The sequence below is a fragment of the Falco cherrug genome, chromosome 4 (genome assembly GCF_023634085.1).
Source record: "Falco cherrug isolate bFalChe1 chromosome 4, bFalChe1.pri, whole genome shotgun sequence".
Classification (NCBI taxonomy): Eukaryota; Metazoa; Chordata; class Aves; order Falconiformes; family Falconidae; genus Falco; species Falco cherrug.
The window spans coordinates 94443802-94469195 of record NC_073700.1 but is presented as its reverse complement, the minus strand read 5'-3'; the positions used below and the strand labels follow the sequence as shown (position 1 = coordinate 94469195).

General features: G+C 45.1%; 1 protein-coding gene across 2 annotated transcripts in view; it reads right to left on the bottom strand.

Annotated features, from left to right (window-relative positions):
- Positions 1 to 25394, bottom strand: part of EEPD1 (endonuclease/exonuclease/phosphatase family domain containing 1) — a 62918-nt gene that overhangs the window by 3317 nt on the left and 34207 nt on the right. The window contains exons 2-5 of one of the 2 annotated variants that reach the window (XM_005442443.3): positions 24951 to 25002; positions 7593 to 7703; positions 4133 to 4267; positions 2814 to 2946 (exon numbers count right to left, since the gene is read on the bottom strand). In XM_005442443.3, the coding sequence (XP_005442500.1) occupies positions 2814 to 2946; positions 4133 to 4267; positions 7593 to 7703; positions 24951 to 25002 (431 nt within the window). The remainder of the gene's footprint in view (positions 1 to 2813; positions 2947 to 4132; positions 4268 to 7592; positions 7704 to 24950; positions 25003 to 25394) is intronic. The other variant, XM_027809993.2, reaches the window with a different exon arrangement.

Here is a 25394-nt window from a genome sequence, read left to right as displayed (position 1 = left end):
CCCGACAGACGTCAAGCCCCAACAGCTCTTGGCAAACTTAGCAAAAGGTCCAGAAGAATTCATGCCCTTGCCCATAATGAGGGATAACTGATAAAAAAACTGTGGTCGCAATGTCCACAGTTACAATCAGCTGGGGGGAGAAGGAAAACAGAGGCAATGCTACTGGTGCTGTGCTGTGATTTTGAGATTTTGAGACTGGCAGGGCTTGTTCCTCCTCAGGACCAGGGCAGCAGAGGCTGCCTGACCCAGAGGCTCCTCAGCTGATGCAATCTGGTCCCTCCTTCTCCTCCCACAGGACAGAGCAGCAAGCGCTCCCTTGCCAACCCAACTTTTACTGTAAAGGTCCCACACTCAGGCTGCAACCTCCCACAAAGACCCAGAGCCTCCAGCTGGTGGGACACGGTGGGATACAGCCCGCAGCAGACAGGCATGCGTCCCATTACCCCTCAGGGGTGCCCCCCCCCATCCCTCGCCTTCACACCCATCGGGCTCTAAACAACCTTGCCCTTGTCAACAGAGAACTCTTCAGATGAGGAAAAAAAAAGCCTGGTCTGTTTTCAAACGCATCTGCAGATTCACTGCAGCACCAGCGACTTTTAGCACTGCCCGCGGGGGGCTCCCGGCCAGCAAAGCAAAGCGCTGCCACAATTTAGCCCTGCTGTGCCAGCAGGCAGCTGAGGGATTTCCAGTGCCTGCAGAAAGTCTGCAGTGTTGAAATCTGCTCTCCTGCAGCAACCAGGAAACGCTCCTTTGCTTCGTGGCAGTCCCAAGTAGGACGCTCTCCCCAACTTTCCCATGCCCTGAAAGAGTCCCCTTGTAAAGTAAACAGACCCTTAAACCTCTAAATCCTTCCTGGAGACAAGGAGAAGCAGACGATGCGAAGGATGTGAGGCTCCCTACCACCATTCAAAGGTCCAAGCCTAGTGCCTGGTGCATGGGTAACCCACGGAATATGGCCAAGTCAGATGGGAGAAGATGACCAAGCCAACACCCTGGTCCCTGGGTCCAAGCACTACCAGCACACCCAAAACAGCATCTGTGTGCTGCCATGGTCACCACGCTGAAGATGAACTGGTGGAGATCTTAAATGAAGGCAGAAAGGCTGCTGCAAAGAGTTAGCTATGAGCAGCCAACGGCCACCGCATCTCTCTGGTACTGCTGAAGGGAAAGAATGAGGGGGGGGAAAGGAACAAGCACCCACTGCTCTGATGGGAGAAATATGGGGACACCAGTGCTCGGCATTACAGCAGGCTGTGGGTAGTGACCAGATTTCCTCAGATGTTCATGTGCCTCTTCATAAGAATGGAAGATCACAGAGTAGGTGTCTGTTAGCAAAATGGGAGCAGAAACTCAAATCACTGCAGTACCCACAAACAAATCAGTTCTTATCACCCGTATTTTATGGATTGACTGGGAAGAGATTGAAGGATGGTGGTAATTTTAGGTAGGACATTCATTTTGGTGGGGTAATTCAGTACTTCAAAGTAACATATATGCACTACCATTTGTTTAGAAAACAAGACCTGCATCCCACAAGTTTGGAGGAATCTGAATCTCTTCTTTTGTGAAAGGCTAAGCCAAGAGCAAGCATGCACTAGCATGCCTATTGTATGAAAATAAAAACATGAAATAAAGGGAAGGCCTAACGCCAACAGTCTAAATTTAGATGCAGTGGAAATGCACCTTCGTTGACTTCAGAAGAGCTACACATTTATCTGTGTCTCAGTTCAGCCTTTGGGGATCAAACAAACAATCCTTTTGTTTACCTTCATCCTTCCCAGTTTCAAGGTACTTGGACAAATACTTCAATCAGTAGCACGTAAAAATAGCTCTGACTGACTTCTTGCAGCTTAAAAAGAAAAACAATAGTACACACCTAAAAACTGCAAATACCTCGTGTTATAGAAGAGGGACATTAATGCTTCCAAGTGACCAACCTTGCTAAACTTGGCCAAGCTGAAAATCATCACACATAGCCTTGTAACCCTTATGCATCTTTGTTAAGCGGTAAACAAAAGGCTAGATTTTTCTGTTCCTCTAACAAGATCAGCAACATTTAGAATCTGAACCATGCTGCTCTGCTTCATAGGAAATTGAATTTAATTTGCAAGCTTCAAAGTAAGAAACAAATTCTCAGAAATGAAGTAAGGAAATTCAGCTGCCTATTACAATTCTCATGTTCAGATCTGCATTCTGGTGTCCTGCATCCTGGTGTAAAACCAGAGCAACTTACCTGAAATCAGCAAAATTATCCTGAATGCTACACCCAGGTACCAAAGCAGGATTTGCTCTCTTTTCTCATTAGCAGCCATCTCCTGATTTGCATTGGGTTTTCCCAAGTGCTTCCAATTATCCAAAAAGTAAATATATACAACCTATTGCTTTTGGAAATAAAGCCATTAAACTTTGTTCTGACAGCAGGTAGGTGTAATTTCCACAAAGCACTTGGAATAGGTCTTAACCCTGGTGTCGTGTCTTTTTCTTTTTTTTCTTTTTTTTTTTTTTTTTGGCTGAACTTGCTCTTACACTAGGGTAAAACAGAAGGAACTTTGTTTGAAAAAGTAGTGTCAAATCCAGCAGGATCCCCCATGCTGTTTGTGTTAAGTAGGAAAGACTATAAGATGACGAGCAAGGGAAAAGCACGTTTGCTACGCTGTGCACCATTCAGATACAAATACCGGTGAAGACAGTTGCTGACGAGGATATTTGTGCAACTCGCACTGATACAGATTTTAGTTGTTTAAAAATTCCTTTTGACTACATGAACTGGCCAGCATGTGTGTGAGAGCTGGCAGGAAAAAAACCTGCCCTACCTTTCAGAGTCTCCTGCAAAGTCTGTGCAAAGGCTGCCAGTTTGTGGCTGTCGTGGTTCTTGCCGGTATTCTCTCCCGTGGAGGACAACAAGGCCAGGTGAAGGTTAACCAGCGTTAGCTCGTTCATCCCAACCTGGGGGAGGAAGGAGGAGAAATTGATGCCATGCAGACAGGGCACAGAAGGTCACAAAGCAAAACCACGCGCCTCTTCCCAGTACTTTTGGTAGTAAGACTGGGTGACTAGGACTCGCTTCACTGTGTATGTGGTGTGCTTTGGTTTGTCTCGTTTTTGGGAGGAAGAGCATTTTGCAGCTTTGTTTTTAATAATGTGATACCCTTTCAGTTCTGGGGAAACTGGTTTGATAAGCAAACAGCTTCGTTCGACCACAGTTGCAGAAAGAAGTTGGCTGCTTATGAAAATCAGTTTATGCAAAACCAGTTGTTAATAAGCTACAAATAATGTCATGGTCATTACATGGGCTAATTACTACTCTCTTGTGATTAGCCCTGGCTCGTCACAGAGACTAACCAAGAAACTTAATGTACCTTGAAAGGAGCTGTTGACTCCCTGCAACCTTCTGCTTACCCTCTGGGACTCATTTGGCACAAGTAATACTTACTCCTGTCATTGGCCTGTTTACCTTATTAATTAATAAATATTAATAATCAATAATTTATTTATCCGTAATTATTTTATTAAGGCTTCTCTCAAAGCATTACCAGACCCCACCATCACAGCCTGTGCAGAGATGGGCTCTCTCCCTTTGCACGTTCGCTTAAGCATGTGTACAAGAACAGCTTCCAAAACACATGTTCTTTTAGATGGGTTCAGCCTAGTGAAAAAGCTTTAAAATGGGAACTGCAGGATGCCAGCGACATAAGATAGATCAGCTCGAGTCTCCCAGGAGCACTGTGCCTTCTACATATACATCTATCTCATCTGGGTATGCACCTTGTCCTTGCTGTGGTAATTTGGTAGAAGCAGAACAAGGTGACTGGTGACTTCTGCCACACTCTTAGTGGGTGTGGATGCTACTGAAGATCCACTAACCCTCACGTGCCCAATGCTCCCTTAGGGTAGGGTTTGCTCCCGCAGCAGCAAAGGCAAGGACTGATTTTGCTGATCTGCCACACATATTAAGGCTCACTAAGCACCTTCCTATAATCAAGTCATGACACAGTGCTGAAGTGATGAGATGGGTTAAAGCCTCATTACAAATTTTTATCTGTTAGAAGACTGTGTCTCTTTCCATCTTATCTTTTTTTTTTTTTTTTTTTTTTTTTTTTAACAAAAGATGAACCCTGCAAGGGTCGATTACCTTGAAATGTGCAAGATATGGGTGAGGGTATGAGTGCTTCCCATTGCCATTAGTCTGTGCATTCTCCTGAAATGAGGCATCTTTCAGTTCAATGCCAGCTGTTGTATCCCAGAGGAAGCCAGAATATTCAACCCCCTGGAATTTAATAAAAAAAAAAAAAAAAAAAAAAAAAGAGAAAGAAAAACTAGTAGCAAGAAGGTAAAACCAAAACATTCTGCCCAAATGCAGCCCCCTGGTTGAAACTTTGACCCACAAGTTTCAGTACCACCGTTTCTGTTGGCAGTGGCATACATCACTCCCAAAACACGCAGTGGCAGTAAAATATGATGCAGGTTTATATCTGGGCTTAGCGCCTGCTGAGGGCAAGAAGCCCAACTCACTGTGCACAAGTGTAAAGGAGAAACAGCATCCTGGGCTATCAGCAGGAGATAAAAAGAGCAGGTGGAAAGGCTTCTTTGGCCCACCCCGGGCAAACCCCCCTGAGATGTGGAAGGTGTGCTTCCCAGGCAGCTCCACTGACTTCACTGCAAACTGAGTGCACCGAGCTGAAACACACTGTTCTGCTCCTCACAGCTCCTTGCGCCTGCAGGCTGGCCATCACACACCCAGGGAACTTCAGCACTGCTCGGGCCAGCCAAGGATTTTATAAATTGTATTATCTTACACAGGTGGAGTGCATTCAGGACCGCCACAGGGGTGACAGATAAAGATGCTGCCTCTTGTGCGTGTGTTTGGGCTGGTAGTGTCCTCGGTCCCCTCCTAGTCCAGGCAAGCCACCAGATTCTTCTGAGCGTGCTCAGTAATGAGGTAGTTTGTTACCCATTTGTCTGACCCTGAGCTCAGTGCCTCGTGGTCTCAATGGGTGACTGCTAGGACTTGCAGTAGACGATGCTGCATGCTTTGTTCTGTCCCGCCATGCCGTATGCCACCTTGCAGCCTTCTGTCACCCACAAGCTAAAAATACCTGAGCTCATTCAGTCTCTTGGTGTGAAATATGGTCTAGACCTCTCAGTCCTTCTCTATCTCTTTTCCAGCTCAAACATTTCATGCTCAGCTCTTCACTCCTTTCAGCTCTATCATCCTGCATGGTTGTTTTTGGTTTTGGTTTTTTTTTTATTACTTTGGGATGTGGAATTAGCATTTTCAGAAAGCTTCCCACCCCAATCACACCAGCAGCAGTATTTAATTCAAAGCCTGACAGCCTCTCCTCCCACCACCCAAACACCATTTTCTTTGGTATTACTCAAACCCTCTTCCCTTAGCGAATGGTAATTAAATCCATCACAAGGAAGAGGGGTTTTTCTATTTCAGCTGCAATAAACAAGTGCTCTGCTGACTTCCCATAAGCCTTGAAAGAAAACATTAAGGTTGCCTAAAATCCTTTGCTAGCTCCTTTGAATAACTCACCTTCAAAATACCGACAAAATTATTCCACCAGCTGGAAGTCTAAGGTCTGAAACTGCTATAGGAAAAGATGTGGAAGAGTAAGCCTGCTGTCAACAGCTGTTTGGTATTTCCTGGCTCCAGCCTTTGCGTCCACATGGTGATCAAAAGGCATTGCTTGGTTGAAGGCCAAATGCCCACGGACGGGTGGAAGCACCAGCCTGAAGCACCATCCACCACTATTTAACCCTGCAGAGTGTCCCGAGACCAGCTGGTGCCAAAGACACTACGTACTCAGGGTGACACCGTGTTACTTCACTGCATTGCATTTGTGTCCCCGGTGTTCAAACCGGACAGACTCATTAACCAACCCAAGGGGTAAAGAGACTTCTTGGCTTAGTGGAGGGTTCTCCAGCACAGCCGGATTTTTGTTACAGCAGCTAAAAGGAACAGCCACACTTCTTACCTTGGCCACAGATGTCTCCCATATTTTTGGGAACCATTCATGCTTACATCTCTACCAGTAAAACAAGACAGATGATGATTTTTATTTACTCGGCCCACAGTTATCTTTGGAAACATACTTTATCTTTTCCAAAAGAAATATCTTTTGGAAACAAAAAAAGGAGAGAACCGACTAAAGATTCTGGATATAGAAACTCTGAGACAATTATTCATAATTCTTGGAGGGGAAAAAAAGAGCAGAGGGAACAACTTCGACCACTTTACACAACTTTTTAAATTCAGTGTTTTAACGATCTGGCCTAACAAGAGATTCCAAAGGAAAATTGTAGCCAGGAATAAAAATGTCCTGAAGGGGATTTACACTCTGCATCAGAATTAAATGTAAATTGCATTAAACCTCAGACAATTCGCACCCTCTGTGTCTTTCTAGTGGCAGCCAGAGTCCAGTCCTTGCACTGCTCACATGGTGGGTTTTGCTTTGGTGGTTTTTGGGTTTTTTTCCTCATTCTTGGATTTTACTCAGAAGGGCAATGAAAGGAGATGCACCTCCAAAAACATCAGTCTAAAAACAGTGAATCGTGATGCAACCTGATTTGGAAAAGTCAAATTAAGGAAATGCAGATTCTGAGCAGCGATTACGGGAGACAACTGTAGCCACATGTTTAATAATGACAGTGCTCAGAACAGATAGAGACAGTCCTATGTACTGCTGGGCACTATTCATTACATGACAGGTCTCGGTTCCTGCTTCTGCCGAACAACAACATCCACACTGCAATAACTTCATCATCAGAATGATCCCATTCAGCAGCAAGCCCTAGGAGGACCTTGCTCTGAAAACTCATTAGCACCCTTAAAGGGAAAAAAAAGAAACATCCCTTGGGAGAAACTGCTTTTGGGCACCGTTAGTGGTGTCCAGCCTGATGTAGCTATACCTTGAATACTGTCATGGGTAGCAGGTGCAGCTGTCACCACCTTATAAATGAGGACCTCACTGCAGCACATTTCTATATTCCCACAGCAGAAGATGCTGCAGGGAAAAGCACAGAGCAGCACGGTGCAGATTTCAAAGGGAGTCTAGCATTTTAAACACCTGCGCAGAGCTCTTTGGGGAACACATAAGATAAACTCCTCTTTCAGATGAGGATGGCAGGCTGCACAGCTCCTCTGCGGGGTCTTCACTTGCAAACTAGGAAAATGGGGAGCCCTTCTGAATGCCAGCCTGCGAGGGGCTAGGGAACAAGCTCAGGTGCCCAGCACAAAAAAATTCAGAAGTACTGCAGCCTGCCAGGGGCAAAACCAAGGACTCTTTCCTTCTCCTAACATGTAGCCTTTCTTCTGTATTTCTATGCTGCTTTTATCCACCATACCTCCCCCAAACACACACACACCTTCCTCCGCAGAAGTGTGCCACAGGCTGAGGAAAACAATTCTTCCAAAAAATCAATCGCACAGCCAAATTGAAAGCTATAAGAGCAGCTTAAAACACAAGAGATGCAAACACTGTCAAAAAAAATTTGCAAAATGTTTTGCCTTAAACATTCAAAATACGCCCTTGGTTAAAGGGGACAAAAAAAACAAAGCCACAGTTCAGACTTGGGGATTAATGTACCTTGTGTAGCTGGCCTGAGGGTTTTTCGGAAACAACACCCTTCCAACATCCTCTAGGGCCCTTCCACTTGCGGATGTTTGGCAGCGTTGGCTGGTTCAGCTCCATACAAAACTAGAGAGAGAGGAAAGGGGTAAAAAAAAAAATCAGCTTGGTAGGGTTTTAAAAAAATTGCAAAATAAAGCATGTAGCAAGGCATTGGTATGAGATGGGGGGACAGGGTGCACTCTCTGCCCTCCCTGAAGGTTCACAAAGGAAATGGTCACACCCCAGGCTGACTCACCCCCAGCTGGAAGTTACATGAAGATAAATAAAAATTAAAATAATTCAGTGAAAATGCCACGAATAAATAATTTCTCCCTCAGACTCTTTTTTTTTTTTTTTTTTTTTTCCCCTCCAAAGCCATTTGTTTGACTGGAAAGGAGGCTGCTCTGTGCCACCTCCAAAGATGCTGACTGCACCGCATCCCACCCCCCTAGGGGCTTCACCAACAGCTGCTGAATCCTCCCGGGGGGCAGGAAGCCCCCGTGGTGTGGCTGGATCCACTCCAACACTGAAGCCAAGGTGCAACACAAGAAGAGTAACCAAGCTCAATAGCTGGCGTTTGGGGTTAAGGCTCCTCTGACTTTACACCAGGGACACATGCTTGAGACTCACCATGCACAAAAGGATCAGCTGCACATTTGCACCTGGATCCAGCAGATCCTTCTGACACCATCGTGTGTCCAAGCACACGGTCAGAGCTATAGAGGCTGCGCCCTAATGGCCAACACAGCAGGGATGCTGTAACTGTGGACACCACGGAAAGCCCTCAAGTCCACCTGGGTAACATCTTGGGATTGAAATAATAATACAGCTACTACGAATAAAAATAATAACAGCAACAACAACAATAATAAAACCAGCAACAATAATGAGAAGAATAACAACAACAACAACTATGCCCTGGAAATTCTGGAATCTGAAACCCCTTGATAAGGGCAATATAGAAGACTTTTTGCCAGGAGTTTCAAAATAAAGGGGTTTTTTTTGAAGGCAGGAAGAGCTACAGCCTTTTGCAAAGCTGCTGTCAGGACCAGCAGCCTGGAGCTGGCAGCCCAGCACCCCAGCCACGCAGCAGCTCTGGCTGAGGAGAAAGGGGCTGGTGTAAAGTAAATCGCTGTAGAAGGGCAACGGGGGCTTCCACTGTGCCTTGTTTTGTTATACCTGACGCTGGAGTACCTGCGTTGAAACACAGAGGTTTTTCACAATGAAAGAGTATCCTCAGACAAAATCTTGTATCCAGTGTGTCCCTCCAAATCAAGCAGCAGTTTAATGCAGAGAGGTTTTCAAGGCGAATGGTAACCTCCCCTAGACAGTGTCTCTTTGCAGTAGGACATGCCAATGTTCATAGTGCTAGAGTGATAAACTGCATGGATGTAAGTGCTTCCTACATGGGTATCAGCAAAATGATGGGACAGCTATTCTCACGTTTATTATATCTTTTGACTCAAAAATAAAAACCAAACCCTGCTCTTTTCCTAACTGCCTTGTCTGCAAGTTCCTGGAGGCTGAAGCTGTAAGCTTCTCAGATACGCGTAACCCCTTTTTGCCTCGAAAGGCTGAGTCATTTTGGTTGCACACCCAAAGTGAAAGTGCTTGGCACATGTTTGAAAACGGTTTTCTGAAATGCAGAGATCAGATGGGGCTTCTTATTCAAGATGCCACTTTAACATACCGCGTTATTGTCTGCTGTATACCTTCAGGCAGCACTAGGGCTGGGCTGATTTATGAAGTGAGAAGGCACACCGGGTGTCTGCACAACCTGGGAACACAGCTCTGCTCTCAACCGATTACCAGGTGCTGCCCTAATAGACACAATAAATCACAGCAGCAACAACTTTTCATTCCTGATGTAATTCGGATGACTTTGAACAGCATGAATTTGGTGAATGAGTTTTCTAACATTTAAATAACTTAAATGAGAGAAAAAAAAAATGGTTGAACTGTAACCCAAAAAAAGAGTTAACTTATCTCTGGGTTGCAGCTGCCTAAAAAGTCCAGCCAGCATAAAGTATACAACAGAGCTAAACAAATCCTACAGAAACAATCACCTTATTAAAAAGAGCATCTGCAGTCAACTAGTTTGAATATTTTGTTTCTGCCAAATTGACTTTTTGTTTGTTGTTTGGGTTTGTTGGGGTTTTTTTAGGTCTTGATTTAACTTTGCTCATACAAAAAGATGAAAAATAAGATTACACGCTTTGCTCAGAAAAAAAGCCATCAGCCCATTCTGGGTACGGTTGCATCAAACGGAGAACTTGGCCTACAGCAGCTGACTTTAATCTGTGCCCATTTTCCAGGGTTTACAGGCACACAGATTTTTAAGCCGTGACAGCATACTTGCTTAGGTCATGTTTTTTTGCTGAAGTGAGAAGGGCATTTCTCAAATCATGTTGTTCTGCTCACAAAACCCAATGTCAAACAACATTACACTTTCCCTCATACGGTAAAAATATACAGACAAGCTCCTAGCCCACATTGGAAATAAAAAAAATGCCCTTCCTCCTCTGCAAAGTTGAGTTAGAGCTATGCCAATCCCTTTGAGAAGCAGTTCTTCGAGTGTAAAGAAAAATCAAAATTAAAATCTCAGTCAGTCAAAACAACCTTTTCCTCCCCCCAGATCCTCCTAAGGAAAAAGTTCTGGTTTTCTTTTTCTCTAGAGCCTTTCAGGCTGCAAGTTAATCAGCTTCTTCATTAAGTCCTACACATACTGAGTCAAAACGCACACACATAGTAATCTACCAACAGCACCAGCGCTTATTTACAAGGATGCCCTGGACTACGCCTATGCCACGGCCGCCTTTCTTGCTGGGTGCTGGTTTTTGTTGGGTAGGCCGTGCTGCTGGCGAGCGGGAACTCGGCAGCGCCAGGCCCCAGGCACGCTCTAAGCAAAGAGCCGCCTGTGCTCTTGAGGGGTCAACCCCCTTGTGCCAGGTACCTGCCCATTGCCCCCATGTGGCCTGCAAGATGCCAGCATGGGCCCACCACCCCAGGAACTGGGACAAACCCTGTCGCCTTCGCTCATCAGCAACACATCACTTTCCCAAGCAGGGAGGATCCAAAGATGTAATTACCCTTTGTCCACCCTGATAAGAAGCCAGTGCCTGTTGCTCCCAGCCGCTCCAGAAGCGGAGACAGGTACAGGAATGAGCTTGTGACTGATGCTGGAAAAGAACAGAGGGCAGCTGGAAGAAGCTGGGAAAACACATTTGAGGAGGGACTGGAGCGTGGAAGGCAAGGGGTCTTGGACTTGGGAGCGGGGAGAAGAATGTATCCTGGGCAGGCACATGCTAGAGGTTATAACAGAGTTACAGACTCCCTAACACACCCACCTGCCTCCCCAAGACACTCCAAGCACTGCCAGCAAGAGCATCTAATTTATGCACTAAGCTAAATCCTTTCCAGTGCAGTAACTGCCCCGCTAGGAGAGATGCCAGTGAGCACCCTGCAGCAGCCCATGAGCAGACCTCACCACCTCTTGTTCAGGATGCGACTCCCAGGTTAATCTTTGTTTCAGGTTGTATTTGTGCAGCCAGTCCCAAACCAGGCGCAGCAGGGTCACCTCTCCCAGATGCTGACATCGTTCCGTGCTGTGTCACGTTATTCCTGTAACACCAGCACTGGGGACCACACCGAGCCAGCGACCTCCCTTGAGGTGAGTACCTCTGCTCAGAATGAGGGTGCACTGCCTCTAAACCCTAAGGAAACTAAATGTGACCCAGAAAAATAATGTCTTAGGGCTTAATATATTACACATTTCTTACTAGACAGTGATTCCTCGTTTGAGGATGCTTTCACACCAGACCTGGAGTCAGAGCAGAGGCTGTAAGGAGGGTGAGGAGAGAAGGGACAGTGAGGAGGAGATTCCAGGGTGAGCCTGCTGTTATGACATGGTACGACTCAGTGCAGTAATCATTGCCTGAACTTTAGAAAGCCACTCAAAGCAATTAACTGTTCATTTCAGTTAATTACCGCAGAAGCTTTCAGGCCAAAAGGGCACTGCAGTAAACGTAAACAACAACTTCATTGAAGCAAAGGTGATTTTGATTTCTCTTAACTAGGAGGAGAGATGAGAGCTAGGGAATAAATATTACATTTCTAGATGTCACATACACACAGTTCCTTTATTTTTAAGTAGAGGGGCATGAAAGGTGAGAGGGAGCAGCCTTTAATGAGTATCAGAGATGCACACCAAACAAAGGAAAGGTCAAAGGCTTCAGGACTGTTGTCCTGGTGCAGCCACACATGGCAATGCAAAGCAAGCCAAGAGGGGATGCAGGACACAGCATGGCCAGGATGCTCAACGTGCTTCTGCAGTTGAACAACACTGCATCCACTTCCCACAGGCAGAAGCAACTAGGAAGGGGACACAGAGGAGCACCAGACCTTTCAGTTCCATCTGGATTCTTCCATAACCAAATATAACAGCAGGGAAAGGAAGCGTTATTATGGCTAAAGCCTGAAACAGAGACTCACTGTTGGATCCCACTTCCCACCGACAACAGTGTTGGCCTCAGGCCTTCGCTGCCTGTTTGCCTTTCCCCCAAGTGCATCCCTTTCCTGTTTGCAAAAGTAGCCAAAAAATACACACACAAGAAATATATGCATGCACTGGCATGGGGGATGCACGCACGAACACTATTCAGAGGAACCATACAAATAACATGAGAGAAAATTGGTGTGGCCCTCTGTTAAGACAAAACATTTTTCACCCATTCAACCAGTCCCTTCTAAAAAGGTTTCATTAAAGACTGCATAATATTTACTGTTTGTGTTGCTCAAGCATTGATATTACATAAAGGCAAATGAAACTTGGCAGGTGGATGGGGGTCTGATAGACAGATAATTATGAGTGTTTTCAAAGGAGAACCACCCCCCTCCAGGGAATCAGTTTCAGTCTCAGCCATATCTGCACATTTGTGTTGGAAAAAGTTTTCTACTTCTCCCTCTTGGGTCATACTTGGCCAACACCATGAAGTTAGAGCTGAAAAGACAAGTAACCCATCTACTGAAAGTGTAACAGCCACAGAACTAGTCTTGGAAAACTCATCTGTCCCTTCTGCCACGCTAGAGTGTCCTCTTTGCACTGGGTCATCGAGACCTGGAGCAATACTTTCCCATCCTTTATGTACTGGTTTGTTGTTCCTAGAGCTGAACCAAACCATCCAGACCAATGTCCAAATAAATGCTTGCCATCCTCCATGTTATTCACAAACATTACCTAATGCATCCTTCAAAGAGCTCTATGAACTCATTGTCAGCAGTGAAATCAAGGCAGAGCCCCTCAGCAGCAGCCAAATCCTCAGAAATGATACAGTACCTATAGGCACAGTCACCACCTCTATGTGCCTTTGCACGTGACGGACATACAGAGCTCATTTGTTGGACTCACGTGCATGCATATTGGGAGCCCGAGCCCTGGTCCATCTGAAGGCACCTACAGCTTTTTCATCAGCTTGAACAGGAGTCATTTCTTATGGAAAATGTGCTGCTTCTGCTTGTTAGAGTGCATCCCAGCAATTCAGACGGACAGAAATCCTTCCTTTGGTAATCAGATTCTCGCTCAGCTCCTAAATGACTCCTCCAGGCACCACGTTACGGACTGGAGAGCAAACATGCACTGCAGCCTCACCGCCTGGCAGCCCCGTGGCGATCCCAATTCCCGGCTTTGCACTAAAGACCACTTCTAAGCTTAACACTTCAAAAAGGCAACTTCTGGGACTGAGCTCCTCCGAGGAGACAGGATGAGAAAGGCTTATTTTTCAAGCCCAGCTATACATAACTAACTAACTATATATACATATACACACACATATATATACACACATAAATAACTAGAAACTAAGTCGTCCAAGCCCGCTCTGCCTGCTTCGGACGGGGGTAATTCTGGGTCCACAGAGAGGCACCAGGAGCCTGAAAGCAAAGCACCAGAGGACTCCATCATTCAGGCACCCCTGGGGTGAGGTAGCAGCTACATGATGCACGGCAGGATTGGAAAGCTTTTCAAACGGAAGGCATCGCTTCCTGCGTCAGGTACCTGAGCCCCTGCATCAGCCTGGTCCTGTTTTGAACCAGCCCGTGGATGCAAATCCAGCTGGACAGGTGCCTCTCTTCCCACCACTGCTGTGTTACTCACCCATTGTACTTCATGACTGTGCGGGAAATAATTATGCTGATAAGCTTAACATTGTGCATGTAATGATTTGTTTCCATATACGAACTTGTTTGAATCAAATTAGATATTTATTTTTTTAAGTCAGGCTTTACAGAATCAGTTGGGGAGTGGTAGTAGCCTAAGTTTGCACTCCCAAGTTATTTGTTTTCTTTTTTGAGTGCTTATTTTGGAAAAATTTAGCGGTGAGTTTCTACACTGCCCTCCCAGATGAGTTACAGCTCACCACAGCCACCCAACTGCTTAATTCTTTGTAATATCTAAGAGGAAATTACTTTCTTTATCTTTGAATATATGATTAAAAAAACAGATTTAGCCCATAAAATCAATTCTCTGCTTGCCTTTAATCTTAGTGTTCCCAGGACAACAATGCAGATCATTCACGGGTGTGTTCTCCTACCTTCATCCTAAACAAAAGTGATTATTTATATAAACAATGTCTTTTTATAGATCTTCAAAAGGAAGACGCGGAAACCTTTGGTGCAGAACAGCAAAACAACTGAAAGAAGAAATGCCATAACTCCCCTAACACATTTTAAGTGCTGGGTCCACTGCTGAAGAATTACGGGATGCTCAGCCACCTACAATCAAAATGGGACACACAACATCTTTCAGTCAGTTTGCCGTTTAATGGGAAGTTGTCTTCACAGATGCTTGGTAGAAACCTGTGCTGCCCTTCCCCTGTGGAAAAGAGCACCCACATTTGCCAACCTCCATGTAGGAGTTTTGTGGGTTTTTAATTTTTCATGTTTCCTTTCACAAGCCGAGCTTTTTCCTTGTACTTCATGGGACAGACTCATTTTGCAGAAGATATTTCCTGACTACTTCTTTTTGTACCCTTAAGGACTTCTTTTATTTTTAAATATAATACAAGACTGAAGGCTCAAGAAGTTGGCAGGGATGGTCACAAATCTTTGCAATCTATTCTTGAAGCCTTTGCAAAAGAGTGTTTTGTTCTGCATAAGTAGGCGGTGTAATCATTAGCAGCAATAATGGCATGCTAAGGGAACCGGTGTGATATAAAGAAGAATAAGAAGCAGCCTCATGACTATGAGGTTACCTTTTTCATCAAGCTGCTTTTAGGAGAGATGAATGGTTGAATTCAAACACTTTTGCTACACTTTTGTTGTCATAAAACAGCCTGCTCAGCTGGTTAGCGGTGCTACCATCATAGCCACTCCAAGACTGAATTATTTACTTAGTACAATGTTGTCTGTTATAAATACGCAGGTGCTTTTCCAAGTTTTTTCCCCCAACTCATTATTTCCAAAGGAAGAAGAGTAGCTTCATTTTGCCACTTCTGCCACCAGAGATAGACCTCTCTGGGAACACAGCTATATGCTTAGGGAAGGTATCACTGAGATCAGCAGAGCGGTGCGGCATCAGATATTTCAGAAATACTGCTGGAAGTGTATTACTACAGCTACTGCTTCAAGCAGTGACCGACACAAGGAGATTGCACAAAGTGAGCTACTGCACTTTTAGGCAGAGCCCATGTACTTCGCTTTGACCTGTTCTGCCACCGCTCTGCACGGCCAGGGACTGTGCAGATGCTCAGAGACCAAAGCGGCATGCTCACGTGCACTAGATATAAGGCACCGGGCAACCAGGAGTCGGTGCCTTTCTGGGAACCCCTCATTATTTTGGTTTTTTTTCCTGCTTAATTCCCAGGCCAATTCTTTTCTCATGAAATGTGAAACTCAGGAATCGATTTCTGCGGTGTGGTGTAAAACCATAGCACCGCCAGTACGACCTTACTCACCTAGGAACTGCTCACACTACATGAGGTGAAAATCAGTTTATCAGAACCTAGCCCTTAATATGGAAAGCAAACGGGAAATCATCCTATGAAACATTAGACCCAAATAGTCTTGTTCATAACAATAATAACCAAAAAAACCCCAAATAAAAACAAACCAACAAAAAAGAAACCATCCAGTGAGCTGTATCGAATTGCCACGATCAAAATCTCCTTACCCGTACATTGCCTTCAGCCAGAGGAAAAGAGGAGGGGAAAAAAATGTGCTAATACAAAAGAAGAACAAACAAACCCAAAAGGGAAAAGGGAGATTACAGCTTTGAATGTTATTAATCAAGGAAAGATGCTTGAGCATGTAAAATAACTAGGTCTCCCTCTCCACTCCCATGAAAAAAATTTACTAATTTCCAGAGGTGCTGGAAAGTGACTTGGGATTTTTTTTTTGGTGGGTTTTTTTATTTATTTAAAAAATTGTGCCCTCCTGACATGTGCATGGTGGTAAAGACAGATGGGACCGTGCTGATGTGCAGTATGAGAAGGAATAAAAGTAGTGTGTTAAGAAAACTGCTGTGACACAAGAAAAAGGCACAGCCCTCATTATTACAAGGTCCCCATTTGGCTGCCTCTACAGTGCCTTGCATCAAAAATAGTTATTCACTGGGCATTTTACTTCCATCCATTTCTTTTCTACTGTTAGTATAACTGTTTTCCCCAACAGATTTACATCTCTGCTTAGAGCAAGCATTCTTTCCCGTGGTACGAACACAAAAACAAGGAAGAGAAAAATATAAAATATGACTCACAACCACTGCCAGTCTCAAATATTTATTCTTACTTTGGGCATTGGTTATGCCACTGTACAGAACACTGTGCCACCTTCTGTAAAGTTATTTAAATCTATCTCACATCCTATTCCATTACTTTTTTTAGAAGGATCTCTTCCAGGCTGCTAGCATTAGGACATGTCATCTCACCCTTTTTAAAAAAATCTCATACACATCTCAGACTGTTTTCCACACCTCTAGCCCCTAATTTAAAGAGCCTGATTTGATACTGATTCCCCTCTGAAGTTGCACATTCTTTACTTATAGGTCTGCATGAGTAACAGATGGTTTTCTGTCTTCATGCACTACCGCACCCTCCACAGAGTCTACGGGACTGTCCTCCAGCCCTGACCAAAGTTCTGCTCTAACAAATGCCATGGGCTCTGGCTCCCCACAGAAAGCATATGCATTACTTAACGATTTGGGCTGACATTAAAACACCCTTGCTGCTATGTTGGCCTATTAAAAAGGAAAAAAACCCAACCCACTCTTCCCCAAAGTTGCTGATAATTCTTAGAAGTGGTCCTGTTCTATGAACTTGCTTTGCCATCTGCCATCTTCTCAAAGAAAGCCAGAAAAAGGACTGACTAAGGACCTCTATTACTTCTACCACCCACAAACAAAACTTAAACACATACCAGCATTTGTAAACACATTATTTTCTCTTTCTCCTTGTTCCAGAAGTGCAGAGAATTACTTTACTAATGGGTGAGGTTTGCTTCTGTTCAGGGACAAGATTAGATGCCTCACAAGAGCATGCCAAGCTAGTGCACCAAGCAATCTCCACACCACCACTTCTCAGAGAGGTACGGCCATGCTCTAGGGGGGCGGAGGGCATCTCCTAAAGGACAACATTTTAAGAGCAATCTGTGCTCTCCACAGCTCCCTGTGATGTCTACAGCACGGCTTCTAATGTTTTGTTTATCGAAGTCCACAGATCATCAGAACATTGACGGACAATGCAACTCAAGATTAAAAATTCCAGCCAAGACCAAAGATGCCAGAGATATTAGTAGATGAGGGCCTGTGCTTCCAGCACCACTGACCACTTGATGGTAGTTTGCAGCAGAGGGGCCTGGAAAGACAAGGTCCCATACCAAGAGATACTGAAATCATCACGGAGCTGGCCAGAGCTATAAGGTCCACCAACACATCTCCTTAAGCTTCTAGCCATCTAGATGCCTCCTAGAGGACAGAATGGAGGAGAAGAATTGAAAAGCCAGAGGCAAACACTATATAGCTGCAGGGTTCCCAAGTCAATTTAGTGGGTAGGATAATCCCAAACAAGCCTCCTGTATTGCAAGAAACGGTGTCAACACTGTTTTCAGGTCCACCCAGCCAAAAATGGTTCCTTCACAATAACAGCTATACTTCCCTTCGCCCTGAGATTTCTTGACCTCAGGGGGTGAAGTCTGCGAAAAAGACTTTGCACCCCAGAGTCCCACCTGCACTCAGATAAACAAGCAAGCCAAGGGAAAGAGATAGGGGGAAATACAGGAAGGGTGCGGGAGAGCAAAAGGGTAAGTAATAGGGAATAAGATAAGAAAAAGAATTAAAACAAAATCAGTTGACAATTTGTAATAATCTCCTTTTGCTCTGAGCGGTCAATCATGGACTACATGATGGCTTTGAAGGAACAGGGCAACCTTCTTCAGCTGATGAATTATGCAGAAGTCCATCCCAAGGGTGAAAAAGGCAAAGGAGACAGTGAGAGACTGGACTCTACCTCTCCTCTCTAGAAATGGGGAACAGAAAAATAAGGCAGCAACAGGGCTGGAAGAGACTGATGAAAGGTCCCGACTGAGCCAGTGGCCACGTCTACACCTCCTTTTTCTGTTCTCTGAAAGCAAGACTGCCATTTCCTTAGCTGACTCTAGAGGACATCCACATGCACTTAAGTTTCAAATGAGTCAACCTCTTTCTGGAAAGGATAGTTCTAAGAACAGGCAGTAAATATAACTCATTTACAGCAACTAATTCTTTCACTGCCAATTGCCTTATCATTTTTTAACAGCTCTGAAGTGAAGCAAGATTGCAAGACGGGCCGGCTCACAGTGTACGGGGAGCTCATGGCATTTAAAAATACGCACACACTCAGTGCTGAACTAACTGCAGTTCTGGGGTACACGCCTACTGCAGTAAAAGCAATTCACATCAAAGAGGAAGGACTGTCTTGGCGTTAGAAGAGTGCCTGGGACTCAGGAGAGTGAGGTTCACTTCCTGACTCGGCTCGGAGTCGGTCATCTTAGGTGATTCTGCCAAGATCATGTGATTTCCTTGCAACTCCAGCACGCCTCCATAAATCAAGGATAACAATTCGTCCCTACCTCTCCGGGATGGCTCTGTGACTGCACTCTCCAAAAAACTAATGGCAGCAACAGGGCAGGACATTTTGGCTGCAGGGGCAACAGATACATCCCAGCAGCTGCAGAGCTCAAACAGCAGTGGTAGACCCTCGCCCTGAAGTGGGGTGTCAACAGCCCTTCACCACTCTTCCTCCAGGAGACATGGATGGCAGCTCCCATGCCAATGCCAGCTTATACACAGGGCACGATGCTTGCCTGCAAGGGCAGCACTGACTGCACGACCAGCCACTGGGGGTTTTCACTGAGGACACGGTGACGGGCCATCAAATGGCCTCAGGTGACCAGCTGCTCCATGTCAAGGCATGTTACAGCTCACTTCCAACCGCCCTAGCAAGTGCATACACAAACATATTTATATCCTTGCCAACAAGAAGTGATGTGCCTACACTCGCCACTGCAAAGGGAAACAGCACCTCTCTTCCAAACGCCGACGAGCTCCTAGGGGTAACCGTTCACAAATAAACAACCTGCTCCGAGAGGGATTTTATAAAGAGCAGAGATTACAATGGGCTTAATCATGATTAAACACTGATCTGGCTCAATCTACTCAAATAGCAGACAAAAGATAAATAAAAACCTCCAGCAGATGCATTTCATACTGGAAATTCTGGAACCTCAATTGACGTCATACTTTTTATGTTCAGATAATATCTGGAGGAAACAGTACACTGGATCGAGAAAACAAAAGCAGATTTTTAGTTAAAATTCTCTGTGTGCTGCGTAGAAAGTAGAAGGCTGCAGCAGGGAACGCACAGGGCAGCTCAGCATTTTACAAACCCGTTTTTGACTGCCGCTGAAATGGCACTGTTAGAGCGATGCCACTAGAAAGAAACAAGCATTCCCTTTTGTCCTCATCTCCCGGGTCCTACCCTGGAAAAGCGGGCAACATTTGTCATTGTGTTTCCCCTCAGAAAAAAAGCTGCTTCTGATCAATGATGGGCAGGTTAATTTTGTTAATTTTCCTTTACTAAAATAATGCCAGCTCCTCAGTATCACCCCAGTTGTGGCTCCTCGATTCCTCAGGCACAGTATGGATATTCTGCACAAATGGGAAGGGGTTGCATCTAGCAAACACCTCCCAAATACAGATACCTGGGCTTTCCTATGGGCGCAGAAACCTGGGAAGCAGATTCCACATCATGGGAGACAAATCCAGCCATCAGTACTGCTGAGGGAGGTAGAAAAAATAAAAAGAGCACAGATCATAGGGATTGCTTGCTTAACAGTGCTAAGCTTTACATTTTATTCCACAGGGTAAAGATGTTCTCTTTGAGGAAAGAGATATAACTCTTCATATGGGGCAGTGGGGGGGAAATCTATGTGGAGGAGGAGGCTGATCAGAATTTTCTCATTCTGTCATCTCAACTCTTCATGTCCACACCAGTAGAAATGCCCATGTAACGTCTGGCCAGCTGACAGAAGAGACCCCTTCCTGTACTAAGAAGGCTGGAAGCTATGTCGCTGCCTCTCCCAGTGCCCAGCAAATGTATCCTGTGATTCACAGCTACAGAACCTCTACTTCTGAATGCCAGGTGAAAGACTTCCAATCCCTTTTGATTTGTGACCTCCAAGACTTCTCCAGTGAAGGTAAAAACCCCTGTACAGGCAATGTAAGCCCACTGGTCATTGCTTTGTCCTTCTCACTTTCCTTTCACTGACCTCTTGGATGGACGTAGCTCACGGTGCATAAATTTGCCATCACCGGCACAGACTCGACAGCAAAACCAATGTTACCGACCCTGATTTTCAAGCTGCAAGTTATCATCAACTTCAGAAAAATCATCCCTGAACCAAACCACAGTTCTCACCCCAACTCCCTACCGTGCTTCAGCCCACCCAGCATATCCCTCATGCCAGCCTAGACAGATCACTTCCAACTTCAAGCAGAATAATCATCACTTCGCAGATGAATTCCACACTTCCACAAACTGTGGATCAGAGTTACATGATCTGCATTTCCTAGATGAGAAGCCAAACCGCTCTGCCTGTGGAGTCAAGCGGACAGCCCTTTCTCATCTCAAGTAACAGCAGATGCACTTGCTTATTAATACTCAAATAGGAAAATAATGGGTTCCTGTTGCTTGCTCACAAAGCAGGCATACCTTATAAAAAGCTGTCAGGGGGTTACTAAATATAACATTGTTGTACAGATTATTTAACTTGTCTCGGTAGCCTACCTCTGAAGGAGAAATGAGCTCAAGAGCCTGTGTTAATGCCTGAAAAGTGCAGCGGGGAACATTTGGCAGAATGCAAAGAATATTTTTATTTTTCTTACAATACAGATGACCCTTCCTGCACATCCTACTGGCACCAAGCACCAATGAGAACAATCATTTTGGCATACTTGTTGCCTATGGAAAAGGATACAGATTTAAATGTTAAACCAGCAACCAATGTGAAATGTCACCTGGCTAGGCAGTTCAATCTGCTAATTACTTAAACAGATTTATTTTTAAACTATAAAAACAGCATGTCCCTCAGGACAATTATTTTCTTCCCCTTTCCCAATACAATTAACACTTGCCAAGTAGAATTCTTCATGTGCAATTAAGGACTTCCCCAAATTAGACTCAGTAAAGTACTCAAAAACATGCTGGGGCAAGAGCGTCCCTGGGGGTCTCCCCCAGAGCTGTGCTTCTGCAAAAGGAAGAGATGCTTCACACAGGACACAGCGCCAACAGACCTGCGTGACCGAGATACTTCATTCTAAAGCCTGAGAGGCCTTGAACCCTTGTGGGGACAAGGCTGTCAGGACCGCAAGCCGTCCCCTGACATCTTGCCATCTGTATTTGTCGCTGCCCTTGGCAAACGGCAGCGGCACTTCTGAAGGAAAGGCACAGCAGCAAGGCAACCCCCCAGCCCCAGGGCAAGCTCAGCGAGGAGGCTGGGGGGTGGAAACAGATCGATTTGAAGGTTCAAGGTAAGCTTAGTTTTAAGCTGACAGTGAGAGCGCTCACACTGAGTACGTGCTGGAACAGGTCTGATGGGCTATGGCCAAAACAAACGCAAACAAGCCTGTCTCTGACCCAGAAATTTCTTCAGGTAAAGATTTGTGTTCTTATATGACCTAGTCCTGTTTCACAGAGATAAATTACTACTTTTCCGTTCCTCTTAATGACAGCAAGCACAGTGCTGGGGTCCAGCTCCACAAGCAACAACCCCTTCTGCAGGGCTTACAGGCGCCCGTGGCACCCCAGAGAAACAAACCAGTTGATGAGCAGCATCCAAGGGTCACACAAGCTTGTCCCAAGCCAGGATGAGCTGTAATGAAACCCTGCCAATTACTCCTCCTGTCTCAGCAACCCAGGCATAAATGCAGCCAGGTGTGGTAGATCTTTGGCATAAAGGGTCACATTGGCCAAATTTGCCAGAGCATTAGGATTTAGGAAATTAAACAAAGACACAATTGTATCTTTGCATGACACAAAGCTTCTCACGGCATGATCAATTTATTTTTGATGGCCAAGGTGGGAAAAACATTTAAAGATAACAAATTATCCAAGACAGTCAGAATGGCATTAAACCCCTCTGCTGTAAGCAATCAGTAAATAACTGATGTGAGGCTTTTGAAGCACAGTGGCACTCTGCTACACGAGGGCAAAGCTTACTGCAACATGCCCACAGGGGGTTGCCATCTTCTCAAGACCCCAACAGTTCAAGTGGGTTCTCCCATCCTGCTCTAACAGCCTGCTGCTTCATATGCCTTGTCTCCCAGACCGTCAACCCATTTCAAATATGTGATGGTAAACTGCGCTTTGCAGTGCAAGATAATTTTCTGATATTGTCTCAAGGTCCTGGTTCTCAAGAGACTCGCTACACGTGCCCTTAACTTCAATGTGATTTGATTTAATGGAGCTAGTCTGCAGCACAAACACCAGTGTGTGCCCCTAAGCCATTTCAGGGGGCACTGCTGTTCACCAGTGTGCTGCTGCTCAATCTGGGTTCCCATGCAAATGTCAAAAAGATATAATAAGACTTTCAAAGCTAAGCACTGAATTTTAGAAATAAGGTTACAAAAGTTCAAAACCATCTATGAGAGACTAGAAAGTATTCTATAGAAAAACACTTTCAGGTTATCATGTCCATAGCTACTTTAAAGAAAACTCCCCTTCAAAAACCAGAAAAAAATCAGTCTTGCAATGAACATTAAAATATTATTATTTAATAATATTCTGTATTCCTGCAATATAACGTAGATACATAATGATTTACAAATGCACAACCCAGCACGTGTTCACAAAACCTGACTCTGCAAGCAGGCAGGACAAGGGATTTTGTTCTAGTCTACTATTTTTTTCCCTCCTGTACTTAAAAAATAAAGAGCAAATGTCTTTGAACTTACATAATTCCAACCTTGTTATTTTCCAGAGGGCTAAACTGGCCTTTTAAATTCTTTAAGCTTGGCATTGTATGAAAGCAGATATCAAATATTCAGAGAGCTCAATTTAGAAAGATCATTTTTTCTGAGGCTGAGCCTTTCTGAGGAGCTTCCTGCAGAGCTCCAGACGATGCCTCAAACAGCCGTTCCCACTAGGCTGAGGTCACTCACCCATGCCAGGCTGTGCTTTAGGAGGCATCGTGCTGAAGGGAGTTGCAAGCTCAACAGCAAGGTGAGCAGTGTACAGGGCTAGAGGTGCCAGAGAAACCAACTGCTGCAAATGACAACAGTTTGTGAATATTCACCAGTTTTGCACAACGAGCAGTTGAGAACTGTGTCTTCTACTCATGCAGAAAACTACAGTATCACCTGCCTAGTCCTTAGTCTCTGTCTTTTAAGAAAAGCCACCTCTTTGGGTCAAAATCTGAGTTCATGAAAGCCAATGAAGAGACGCCCCTCTTGAATTATCTGGGTTGTACGTAGGACCTCTGTGAAACGCATCTCCAGTCAGGGGCAAAGCACGAGGCTGAAGCACCCACTACTGCTGGATTTCGTTTTACCCAGTATGTCGAGAGCACCTAGCAGACGCAGCCCTTAACGCAGTGCTGCAGAACCTGCGCTTTCATCACACAGGCAGGATGTGCTCAAGGCAGGAGAAGGTCTCCTCCTTCCTCCCCGAGCCTTGCCAGGTCACTATAGGTACAGAGGGGCAGCACCAGCTCAGTGACCACCACAAGGCAGCAGTTTTCCCAGCAGGGCTCCGGATCCAGTCATTTTCTTTGAATCCTACCAAGCCTCTCCTATTGCCATGCTGCCTCCCGGCTGGCTCCTTGGTCATCTAGATTAAGGAGCTGCTGCAGAAAGTAAAGGGAACCCGCCGGTCTCAACATGGGCACTGGGAGTCCAGTCCTACCCTCCAGGCCAGCAAAATCATAAACTAATAAGAAATACATTTGGTTCTTCACGCAGCAGGAAATATTTAATCTATAGGGTACTCCTGTGTTTGCAACAGCCTTGGCTGAAGGGCAACAACAGGTTTTATTATTTACAAACCCTCCAGCCTTTTGAGGCTACTGGTATTGCTGGGGCTCTGCAGGTGGGACGTCAGGCTGCTGAGGCACCGGTGGCTTGGCTAAGCCAACGGGAGGTCTCAGGCGCTGGACCAGGGGGATGCTCCCCCTGTGTGGGAGCACATTGCTTGGACGCAGCAAGCCCCGGGCTCGGCACAGCTCCTGCTCTCTGCCCCCCCACAGCCCAGCACGGGCTGTTTGTAAACCCCGCCGTCCCTGGGGTGGTCGGTGGATGGCATGCCCCTCGGATCCCTGGAAAGCAGGGCTTAAAGGCGGGACCACCCCCGTGCAAGGCAGGCAGGAGAGCTCAGGCTGGCAGGCACCACACGCGCTTTGATCCTTTCATCACTAAACAAAACCACACTTCTGCCAAGGCATCTCCTGCTGTTCTCCTGAGCTGGATGTTCAAAAGAGGCTCCTCAGACATGCTTTCTGCTTCGGAAGGTCATCTTTGTTGGTTCAAATCATCTACTTATTCTAGCTGCTAGCAAGGAACTGATTCTGCAAAAGCTAATATGGGCAGTCTAGAGACATCGCTTACCCCGAGCCCACTGCAAAATCAGAAAACATCAAAAGCATGCAGTCAACTTGGACAAAACATTGCCCCTCTGATTCACATACTATGTAGCTAGGAAGATGCCCTGTTTTATCCTGCATGATTTCCTATAAAGTTAGGAAGCCTGACTAACACTAAGGACTTTAAGAACTTAGATGTATTATGACAGTTGTATAAGATATATTTTTAAATACCTTTTCCAATGCTTCTCTATCGACCAGCTCCTGCACAGCCAAAAGCTTGATGCTGTAAGAAAAAAACAGAGAGGAAAAAATAATGAATCACTCCATTGCAAGCATTACAGAAACACAAGTAACAGCAGAACTGAAGCTCTCTTTTTAACTTCTCACTTCAAAAAAGAGTCTATAAAGGTACAGATACAAAAAATGTACAAAAAAGCAAGAGAGAACCAGTGTTACTTTCTTCGCTTTGAATTAGCTGTCCGAGAGATTTTCTGGTTTCCAACTTACAAGCATACCCGAATTCACCTTACAGAGAAACTGCATTAATTGTTACATTTTTAATACCTTAAATTTACACTGAAGGATCTTCTGAATGACAGAGAAAGACTCTAAACATTTCTATCATTTCTATTCAGCCTTGTTCCTCAGTATCAACAGGTTTCTATGAGTCCCACA